The 10,980-nt window shown below is 43.1% G+C and overlaps 1 protein-coding gene across 1 annotated transcript; it reads right to left on the bottom strand.

Annotated features, from left to right (window-relative positions):
- Positions 1-684: 684 nt before the first annotated feature.
- LOC131240159 (uncharacterized) lies at positions 685-4,889 on the bottom strand. The gene is made up of 3 exons (XM_058238235.1): positions 4,384-4,889; positions 2,673-2,801; positions 685-2,562 (listed from the first exon to the last, which is right to left on the bottom strand). Exons 1-3 carry the CDS (start codon positions 4,804-4,806, stop codon positions 994-996), a joined length of 2,121 nt encoding a protein of 706 aa, XP_058094218.1. The 5' UTR covers positions 4,807-4,889; the 3' UTR covers positions 685-993.
- Between the last annotated feature and the right edge of the window lie 6,091 nt (positions 4,890-10,980).

The raw sequence follows: 10,980 nt of genomic DNA, 5'->3' as shown, positions 1-10,980 counted from the left end.
AAAACCCCATTATTCTTTTAATGGAGTATTGTATAAAGAAAAGGAAACAAATGCATTAACAATTTAACCGGATTGAATTTCAGTCGAATTTCAATTTTCAAACCTAAATGAAGCAAATTTGAATAGTGTTTTTTAGGATCTGCTGAAATATTGAATCGAAAATTCAGATATTGGTTATTCTTACTAGGATCAGATCCACTTCGAATTCAATCCGTTCACAGCCCTAAATGGCATGGCGCCTTGTCACAAGGTGGTTGCATAAGCAGCGTGGGTGTCGGATCTTGTGTCATTGACAATCCAATGTGTGTTGGAAGAGACCATTTTCCATAATCAAAATGAAGTGTATAGGCTCGCTGGCTTGATGACAGACAAGCCAAGAGAATTGAAGATACAGCAAGCAAAGGAGCAAAATACGGATTGGGAAGCAAAAATGATGGAATCCAAAAGGCAAAGATGATCTAATTAGAAATGGGCCTACATGGGCATAGAATATCAGGAAGATTTAAACGGCATAGGATATCAGGAAGATTTAAATGGAAGGAAGAGAGTGATGCCTATAAGTGCAATGGAAAAGAAAATAGCAATACAAGAGAATATGTTATTCTGAGCAAGAAAGATTGCAAAACTACTTATCATTGTTGTAAAGAAAATTGCACTGCTGTTCATGCAAGATTGAAAGAATAGTTGCAGGGAAATGCTGTGCGAAAGGATTCTTACCTAAGGGGTGAAATAATCCATCATAGTAGTACAAAAAAGTAGATAAGCGGGCCAGCCCACCAGTCCAACCGAATGTTGTTTACAGATTTCTCAGCATCCATCTAGCCACCCTGTCCCCCCAATGACAGATAAGGCATACTTTTACAAACCGCTGCTTAACCAAGACGGGTCATATTGAGATGAAGGAACTCGAATCAGACATGCGTTATTTTCAAAGGATTCCATTGATTGATGTATCAGACGAGAGCATGAGAGAGACCCAAAAATTCCATGCTTCTAAATCTTCTGTTTAAGAACTTGGCGCAACTGAATCTTCTGGCTTTCCAACCTTGCTTCCAAAAGCTTTGCCTTCAAACTGTTCTTCTGGATTCCACGTGGCCACTCGATGCACCCTTTCATACCTCGGGTTATGTGAGGATTCCCTGAATCAGGCGAGCTCCACTGCCCCAAACTTGGGGGGCTGAGCCCCCCAGCGGACCCCCCGTCTGGAGTCGCCGTCCCATTGGAAATCCTTCCGTTTGAAAGCCTTCCATTCGTCATATTAGCTGAGACTGTCTTGCAATTATCGCCATTGTTTGGGTATGATCTCCAAAGCCTAGATATGGATGATGCCTTCTTCCTTGATTGAGTCACTGATGCAGCATAAACTTCGCTGATTTCAGTATTTAGCATGTCATTATCTGCATTTTCCTCCCACTCCGTTCCACTCTCCGACATATTACTCTCTTCACGGAGCCCATTAACAGATGGGTCGCTCCCTTCGGGTGAATTACTAGAGCCCTGTTCCTCATCATGGGTTACGGTTTCCCAGCCACTACCATCTTCTTCCACATCTCCATTTCCATCTGCATGCATGTTCGTATATCTCTGCATGGGGTTCTCAATAGGCCCATCAATCTCAGGACTCACAGTGTGAATTTTCGAGGCATGACTAGCAGGACTGTAGCCATAGCACGGCTCAATGTCTCTTTCATTAGCCTCACCGGACTGGAGTTCTTCGAAAACTGAGAAGATGTCCTCTGAAGTCGGAGGCTGATAGGAGAACTCCTTGATGTCTTGAACCTTAACCAAGCTAGCCGCATCCCGTAGCAACTCTGCTTCCCTCAATTCCACCGAGTCGGCAGTAGTACTTCTCGATTTTAGAAAAGCCTCTAGATCCATTATTAGTTTACTCAACTGGGAATGCTTTTCTTCAAGCATCAGTTTTGCATCAATCAACTTCATCTGAACCCTTTCTTCACGCCATACCTCAGCCATCTGCAGCATCTTCCTCTCTTCTTCCACTTCCTCACGGATTTTCATGGATTCCCGCTTCAGTGCTTCAACTTCAGCTTTATCATCTCCAATTTCCTTCGCCAGCTCATCACAGACCTCCTCCATGAGCTCTCTGGCCTTCCGCTCTTTCTCATAGTCTTGCAAAAAGCGCTTCGCAGATAACTTGGCCTCATTGAGCTCAGTGACCAGTTTGGAGTTGACAATTTCCATGCGTTGACGATTTTTCCTCTCTCTGTTCAAGTCATCTTTGACATCATCAATTATCGCACGTATTTTCTCATGTTCTCTGCTCCGCCATGTAGCTCTTTCCTCTGCTAGCTTCCTCAAGAAGTGATCAAGCTTCTTTTTGGAGGATCGCCGCTCGGTCTCAAGCTCGTGAATGCGGGTTCGGGACTGCTCAAGTTCAGTCTGGAGAGTGGATATGACCGAAACAGTGGTGATCTGTTGATCTTCAAGAAACTTCAAATGTCCATAAAACCGGTAGACGTCGTCTGATGTTTTTGAACATCCAGGGTCCCATTTTGTCGCTCTCTCCATTGCAGAATTATGGAACTTTGCAGAAGGCTCAAGCTATATCATCGGGAGGAAATGGTCGGGTGATCAGATCAGGAAAAAATTTTAAATAATGGGGACTTCTTTGAACAAGCATTCAGATGCTCTGAAAAAAGGAAGTAATGTACCTTATATAAAATACCATTCTTTGGATGAGGGACAGAAAGAGGACCCGGTGACGGTTCCTTCACTGCTTGATCATATTCTGCGATATTCGGGTTGCAGATATCTGAAACCCCTAAGTGCCCGAGAACAGGCTGCAACACAGAACAAACCAATGAGCATGTAATACTGCCAACTTGGGTGTGTGTTTGGGTGTTCTTCAAATCTGTTCAATCTGTAGTGGAACAGATGTTTTTCCATCCAAATCAAATTAATCAATAGCAGTGCAGCATCAGGTTGAATCTGAGCCAACCGGATGTAAGACCACGATCATTTGGGGCAGAGTCATTTTGGCTGACCTCCCAAATGGTGTTTTAACATGTAATATACACATCCCAAATAACCCCCCAAAACGAAAATTGCAGGGGAACGACATTTCACAGACTTTGATTGGTGCCAAAAGGCTATTCGAGGGTTCATCCAACATATAGGATTTTTTTTCTCTAGAGAAATTCAACGTGCGGGACATAATGATTAGGAATCTGCAATTAGTTATTAATGATTCGATATAACCATCCAAATGCACTAAAGAAAGGGCAATTTCAACTTGAAGACTTATGAGACAATTTAGATGGATCTGGACCCAAAAACGGTTAATTTAGCAATAAAGAAGAAAGAGAAAACAGCAAGTATTCAGTCAACGCAATCTGCCAAAATGCCTTCAAAACAGAATAAGAATTTGGCAATAATACAAATTTGACCATTCAACAAATGGGATGATCTCTACGCCAAATGAGATGCATACACTTTCTTCGACAAAACCTTGAGACAGAGATCATAGAAGGCATTGAAGAGTTTGGATATCCACCAGAACTGGGCATTGGGCAGAACCAGCACTTTTCTAGATTCAAGTTCAAAAGAATTGACATTTGGCAGCAACTTTCTTTTCTTTTCTTTTTTCTTTGAACCCACAGTTCAGCAAAAAATCATGAAAAAATTTGGGCAGAAATGCATCAGCCGAGTTCGTGCTAACAATTCCATGCAAACAGACCCTGAAGGATCAAAGTGAAGAATCATCTGGACCTGAGCCTTAGCACATATATGAATTTGATGAGACACCCAATTCCATATATGTGGGACCCTTTTGTTTTTGAAGGATTGTGGGACCCATTTTTAGGTAACTAGAGCATTGATCTGATAGACCACACTGTAATGAGGATACACACCCTTTGATCAGTGGCCAAAATATAAACAGTTAAGAACCACAACACTGCTCCACGATCAATGGAATGGAAAAAGAGGGTTAGGATCTTCCATCTGCAGTGGGGACCATCAGATCAATGGTCAGGATTAATGAAACCCAGTGAACATATGCATTTACGGACTCCTCATCTCAGCAGCCACGACATCTACTGAGGCTGACCCTATACTTCCTCAAGATCAAACATTAACAACGAATTCCACCATGCCGACCCTAAAACACATAATATACAGAAGCTGAAAAATCAAATCCCACTTTCCTGATTGTATAGAGCCATGCATTCATCAAATTTCTCAACAAACCTTTAAAATCAAAGATCACATACTATCCAGAGGAAAATAAAATCAAATCTGCACTAATTTCCAAACACTAAAGCACCCAAGCAACTAAAAAAGCTTAAAAGATAGAACATTGAGATCGAATTTTTGAAAGAAAAAAACCCTAGAAATCATAGATCTTGGGAAAAGAAAAGCTACCTCCAACCCTAACCGATCGTCTGCCCTCTTCGACACCACTCGACCACTGTCGCCTCCAGTGGAACCTTCCGGAAGCTGCAAATGCCAGAGAGCTGCAGCGAGCTTCCTCGCAGAGACGAAAACCTCTCCAGCATTCTTCTCTTTCCGGCGAGATTTCTTCCCGGACTCCGACGCTGTCTTACCACCAGCAACGGAAACATCTCCATCATCGAACTTCCACCGCAGGAAAGGAGTCGCCGGACTGGTGCGTTTCCCAGCCGAAAATCCACTGTCCTTTTTCAGCCGGATTCCGGGAGGGTTTCTGGTTCTCCGACGTTGGGGTTTCCGGTCATTTCTCCGATCAGGGAGATCGGAGTCGGGGGATCGCGTAAGGCTTTTAGAGGAGAGGATTGCTGGAATCTGACGTCCGCCCGATTTCGTCATCTTTTCCGGCAAGATCTCGACGCCATTCCGAGTAGAGAGAGAGAGAGAGAGGGAGAGAGAGGGAGGGAGTCGCAGTGCTTTTTTTTTTTTTTTGGAGTTTTCAGCGATTTTGTAGCTATAGAGCGACGCGTATGTATAGAGTATTTGTACGATTGTATCTACATATACGAAGCGTGATGGACAGCGTAGATCTGCTGTTGGATTCGACAAACCGGACTCATTTGATACTCTGGCTACGTATGACGTTTGATACGTAGGCACTTATAAATAGTACACATGGCATTTATTAACTCAAACTAAACCGATTAACTTGTGAAAACCATTGTTCATGAGTTATAGTCCAGATTGGTTGAATAATCCTGAGCTCCAATTTTTGGACACCTGTTCGGAAATAAAACCATTGGATTTTTTTCACTCTTAACCGTCCAATAAATTTCCAACAATCTGATAGCATGATAGTAAAATAAATGCAAGTTTTACTTCATGATACATCCTGACTGCTATCTATAATTTTGACGGTTTATTTTGAATTATTTGTACGCCACGTAAGCAACTTTTAAGTAGCATTTAAGTGCGTGCGTAACAATAATCACATGCCGCGAGATTATCAAAGTTTTTACTTTCGCCCCAGTCGCATGAAATGGGCGGATGGGATTCGCGGAATGCTTTCTGACTTGAAAACGCGTGCATGATCTGGACCACTCATCGGTCAGGGCAACTAGGATTGTGTAATGCTGGTATACTCATTAGGAGGGTGACACTTGTATTAGTAAATGCATATCCGTTCAAATCCAACCGTACGATTTGTCTAATTGATGGATGGATTTTGACATGATATTTATTCTAGGCCTTGCCTGATGGATGGATCAGATCTTGTGTCCATCTCTCATGAAAAACCCTCAGTCACCTACTGAAAGAAACAAGGTTTACTCGCGAGAGTAAGAATACATCCCTGCTGCCACGTGTGCACGAGCAGGCCAGCAAGCACCTGCGTACGTGTTCTATTATTCCTGGGCATGCCGGTCTATTGAAGTTCGCCGCATCTGTAAATTGAATGCAGGCGGTTGATCACATGATCAGACGTAGGGTAATTACAGTACATTCGAGCTTTTCTGGGCCCATCAGTGATGTGTATACATATCTGAACCGTCCAGTATTTTTCCTTTCGTACGGCCAACCAGAATTATGGATTAAGTTAGATTTTGAAATGTAGAGCTAACAATTGGGGGTGCATCTAATGGACGGGTTTGATGGAACACACACGTCACGTGGGTCCCTTCACAGTCCGTGTAATCATTCCCCCATTCCTCTCGCACGCATATGGTCCACCAGATGAATGGACCAGCTTGATTTTCTTTTCAAAGCATGCTCAGACCATCGCAGCGGGCCTGGATCTCACTCACGTGAGCCATGTTGGCTTGGCACCTCTGACCGAAGTCCCGTGTCCATTCAAAGCGCGCGACTACACTTTGTGCTTTCCCGTGAGGTTTGTTAGAATACATCGCGCTGTTTTTAACAGGATACGTCGGTTATTTAGCCTTTGAATCTGGGTCATCTTTCAATCATCCAAACGGTTTATACGATGGACCACAACCTTGAACAAGGATAGATGAGATTCAAAAGCTCAGGAATATTTTAACCTTTGATGATCCTTTGAATTCTTTCTTTAAAAATCGACGGTCCATGACCTTTGAAGAATCAAACGGTTAAAATATCTAAATCGAGAGTTCTTTTCAGTATAACCACCATGGCCCACCGTTTAAATGGTTTTGATTCATGGAAAAAGGCCTCTCCGATCGAAAAGCTACAGTCACCATGTATACTATTTTATTACTACAGCCGTTAGATTAAGGGTCATGTCCGTTGATCCAAACCGCATACATAACGAGGTTGCAGTTTCACTGAGGTGACACGATGTAGCAGATTAGAATATTTAACATTTTTTTCCTTTTAACTCTTTTATTTTCAACATCGACCGTTTCCTTAACTATTTTTGCAGTCAATCGATTGAATTTTTACGGTCTTAAAATATTCTAGGTACCATCAGCCGTGAGTCTCATCAGAATAACGGTTTAGATCATCGGACATGATCCCGGATCCAAAAGGTTATGGTCCCGATGTATCCTACCTCCGTATGGTGGGATGCATAATCGTCCGTTCAACACGGAAGCGGATTGCGTCCTGCCCCCGCCTGTGATATGATCCTTCCCGGCAGGGCTCTGTGAGGACCACCGTGATGTCCGGATCTTATCTACTCCATCAATCAATTTTCTCAGTTATTTTTACAGTATAAGCCAAAAAAATGATGCAGTTACAAGGTTCAAGTGGACCACACTGTTGGGATTAAACGGCCACCATTAAAAATTTCCTGGTAGCCACAAAAGTTTTGGATCAAGCTGATATTTGTATTTTCCCTTCATAAAAGCCCATATGACCTTATGAATAGGTTGGATGGAAAATAAACATGGCCTGTAGGAAGGTTTCAACGGTGGATGTCATTATCACGGCTACTTCCGTACAACTGAGGTTGGACCAGCCTAATATTTGGGCTCCTGCATTAAAATGATCTGGAAAAATGAATGGACGGTCTGGATAAAACTTACACATTATAGTGGGCCCCATAGAGCCCCATCCTGAACGGATCATGGTCCAGGCGGGGTAGAACGCAATCCGCTTCCCTTAATCACAACCATCTACTAGCACATTGAATGTGGAACGACCGTTTGTCAATCTCTCAGACAATCAATTCATCTCATAAACGTACCCTTTTAGGACATGCAACTAAATGGTGGGACTGTCTCATGAACGGACCTTGTACATATATTCACCACTAGCATTTATTTTAGGATCTAATCCTACTCCTAGCACGGGGAGAACTTGCGATTAATTGGCCGTTTTCGCTTCAGTAAAACTGAGTCATAGAATTCAAGTGCAGCATACTGATTGGCCCACCTTTCTGTGTTCCATCCGTTCATCTGGTAGGACCCACCCCAGATTGCGTCACTCCCCAGAAGATCTTTCTCCTGGTTGAGTGTGGACCACTCAACGTAGGTACATTTTTAGACCATAAATCAGAAGAGGTCTAAACCACCTAATGGAGGGTCATTTTCGGGCGTGGCTCATCTATAATAGACGCGGAGGATTGTATAGCGAGGAGCTCACCACCTTGTAGCTTAGTGTGGATTCCGTGGGGCCCACCATGATTTTTGTTTTATCCACCCCGTCCATCAGTTTTCTTTAGCTTATTGTAGGACATGTACTAAAATTGAACCATACGCAAAGCTCAAGTGGACCACACCATAGAAAACAGTGGGGATAATGATCGTCCACCATTGAAACATTACTCTGGCCTACATTGATGTTTATTTGCCATCCAACCTATTCATAACGTCACACGGACTTGGATGAAGTAAAAAACACAAATATCCATTTGCTTGATCCAAAACGTCTGTGGCCCTAAGAGGTTTTCAACGGTGAGCGATCAATTCCCACTGATCATGTGTTGTATAGCCTACTTTCCATATGCTGAAGCTCATATTCTAAAATGAGCTGAAGAAAACGGATGAACGGCTTACAGTGATGTATGTTTATTAAATCCAACCGTACATACATTTTCAAAGTTCATTTTAGGGCATGACCCAAAAAATGAAACTTAGCCAAATCTTAGGTGGACCACACCACAGGAAAAGTCATGATCAAATCTCCCCCATTAAAAATTTCATGGAGTCCACCGGAATATCTATTTGCCATCTAACCCGTTGATAAGGTCAGCAAGATCTATACGAAGAGACCACACAAATATCAACTTGATCCCCTCCAGCGGCAGTAGAATGACGTGGCAAGATTTGAGTGGCCAGCTGTACCGTGGCCCTTTTTAAAGCTTTTTGGCCGAGTACGTACTCTTAGCATGCAGTACGTCAATCAAATCTACTCATGGCATTTCACTACTATTGGAGGTGGTGTGAGTTTCACTGCCCAATCCGCATCTATCTATAACGAGGCTTGTTAGATGAACGGTCTGGATCATCAAAAGGTGCACCCCCACATGTACGGGTCCCAGGCTCGAACAAAAAACCACAATCTGGTGCGGGAGATATGTATGCTCCATTCCTACCTTCCCACACATGCCAATTAAGCAAAATTTTGTGAGATTTGGACCGTCCATCTATTGGCCTATCCCATGGCTCATAAATCAGGCCAGTGCCGTCGTTGTTTTCCCACACGTGTAAGAAAAATTGACCGTCAGGTTCTAAATATTCAGACCATGGAACAGAATCATCACGGTCTGTTTGTAAAGAACGGTCTGGATCTTTCAGACACGTGCCACAGAATACCCGTTGGATTTTAGCGGAATGGAGTTCCGGGAACAATCACAGTCGTGCATGAACATGAAAATGTCGGTAGAAATGCTGTCTCGATGAATTATTGGAAGTTATCGAGTGAGAAATGACAGAAAAGTCCACTTCAATTTTCTCAATTTACTGAAACGACGCCCCATCGTCAAGAACAATTCGTCATTTGGCAGCGCTTGTTTCGGAGTTATGACCGTACATAGTTTCAATTCTACTCAGTGGGGCCCATTGCTCAGCGATCCAGATTATTGTCCTTTGGTGACCCAACATGGATGGAGTATGTCTTCAAAATATACTTGTAGGGAAATCTCAACCGTTCCATTTTGTCCTACACATAGATGAATTGGAAGAGAGATAACCCTTATCCATATTCAACTGAAAAGGGTCCTAATATAGGGGATTCTAAGCGATTATATCCATCTACGGTGGGACACAACAGACTAATAGTTTGGATTAGTGAATGAGATCCCTGTTTATTAGAATGGAGAAGCTTTATACACCGTGCAAAGATGTGGGCCATCGTACCATACATATGCTCTTAATATATTTTAACAAGTTCCTAATTAGACGGTTTAACTGTCCACTCCTTCAGATTTTTGTGAAAGATATCTCGATGCGGGAGACTTAGATGACACGTAATGATTAGATGCGTTCCAACGTATTGGTAGTTACCATACATTCCAGCTGCGTGGGACCCATCGTGACATGTGAGTGCCATCCAAACCGTCCATTAGGTGCGCCGCCAGATCTTTGCCTATCTACGGATTCCTGCTCGAGTCGAACATGGAGCAGATCCCACATTGTAGGTCTTATTTTCTGGACGGTGGTAATTGGAAACTCATCTTCCTTACACGTGCCACACTTGTACGGCTATCTATTCCGTCCTGACTATGGGACAAGCTGTGGATGGAGCAAAGCTCGAAATTCCCACTGATTGAAGGGTTAAATGTAAAATGGTGAGTTACTATCATTTGTACGGTGCGATGGTATATCAATCCACGGTCAGAAGGATTTGGACGGTCTAGATTTCCACCCATGACTTGCAAAACCGTGGAGAACTGTAAATAAATCCAGCCAGCCAGAACATGAGGCCTTACAGAGCCCTGATTCAACCAACTCGTGTAGGTGGGCCCATTATCATTGATACTGTCTTACGGAGTGTACGATCTTAGCCATTAGATATTTTGTCAGTTTTGGGCCGTTGCGGCATTTTTTCAACCGTCTATACGTAGGTGACAGTTTCAATAGTTAAAAAACATCTGATCTAAAAAACGTATAGGGTACCCTATCCACCAAAATCAACGGTCTGAATAGCTTAATCACGGCCGTGTTTTCATATATTAGTGCAGCGATTGACGTTCGTGCGATGATGTACCAGATGAGACCACCAAAATGGGCGTACCGCCTAAAAGTTCAAAATTTTTGTATTTGACAAAAATAGCCTCTCGTGGTTTCCAGAATGGGCTTCTGACTTGTGTCAGTGAGCAGGGGCAGTTCGGTCAGTATATCTGTATTTTATAGTTGATTGGAAAGGCATCCGAGGAGCGGTGTCGACGTGGAATTGGGCAATGTACACGTGGTGATAATCTAGGGATGACACGTCATCATGCAAGATGCTAACTACGCGACGAAAAGCGCATGAATGACGGTGGGACACTACACGAGCCGAGGAAAACGCCTCTCTCGATCTTGAGAAATTGTAAATAGGGGAATCGCGGCATACGTGCCGACTTTTCACTCGTGTGCGAGTGCGAGTCAGAGAGCAGGTTGGCGGACCGTGAGATTTTCCTATACAAATAAAAAGGTTTAGTCCACTCATCAG

Source organism: Magnolia sinica, chromosome 1 (genome assembly GCF_029962835.1).
Source record: "Magnolia sinica isolate HGM2019 chromosome 1, MsV1, whole genome shotgun sequence".
In the NCBI taxonomy this organism is placed as follows: Eukaryota; Viridiplantae; Streptophyta; class Magnoliopsida; order Magnoliales; family Magnoliaceae; genus Magnolia; species Magnolia sinica.
This window is presented reverse-complemented; position numbering and strand designations above follow the sequence as displayed.

Bases quoted from the DNA above. Each gene is read 5' to 3' on its own strand.
- LOC131240159 (XM_058238235.1), bottom strand. From the start codon at position 4,806: ATGACGAAATCGGGCGGACGTCAGATTCCAGCAATCCTCTCCTCTAAA. The intron at 2,802-4,383 runs GTAGCTTTTCTT...TCTGTGTTGCAG, and splicing joins ACGATCGGTTAGGGTTGGAG to CCTGTTCTCGGGCACTTAGG. The intron at 2,563-2,672 runs GTACATTACTTC...CCGATGATATAG, and splicing joins AGAATGGTATTTTATATAAG to CTTGAGCCTTCTGCAAAGTT.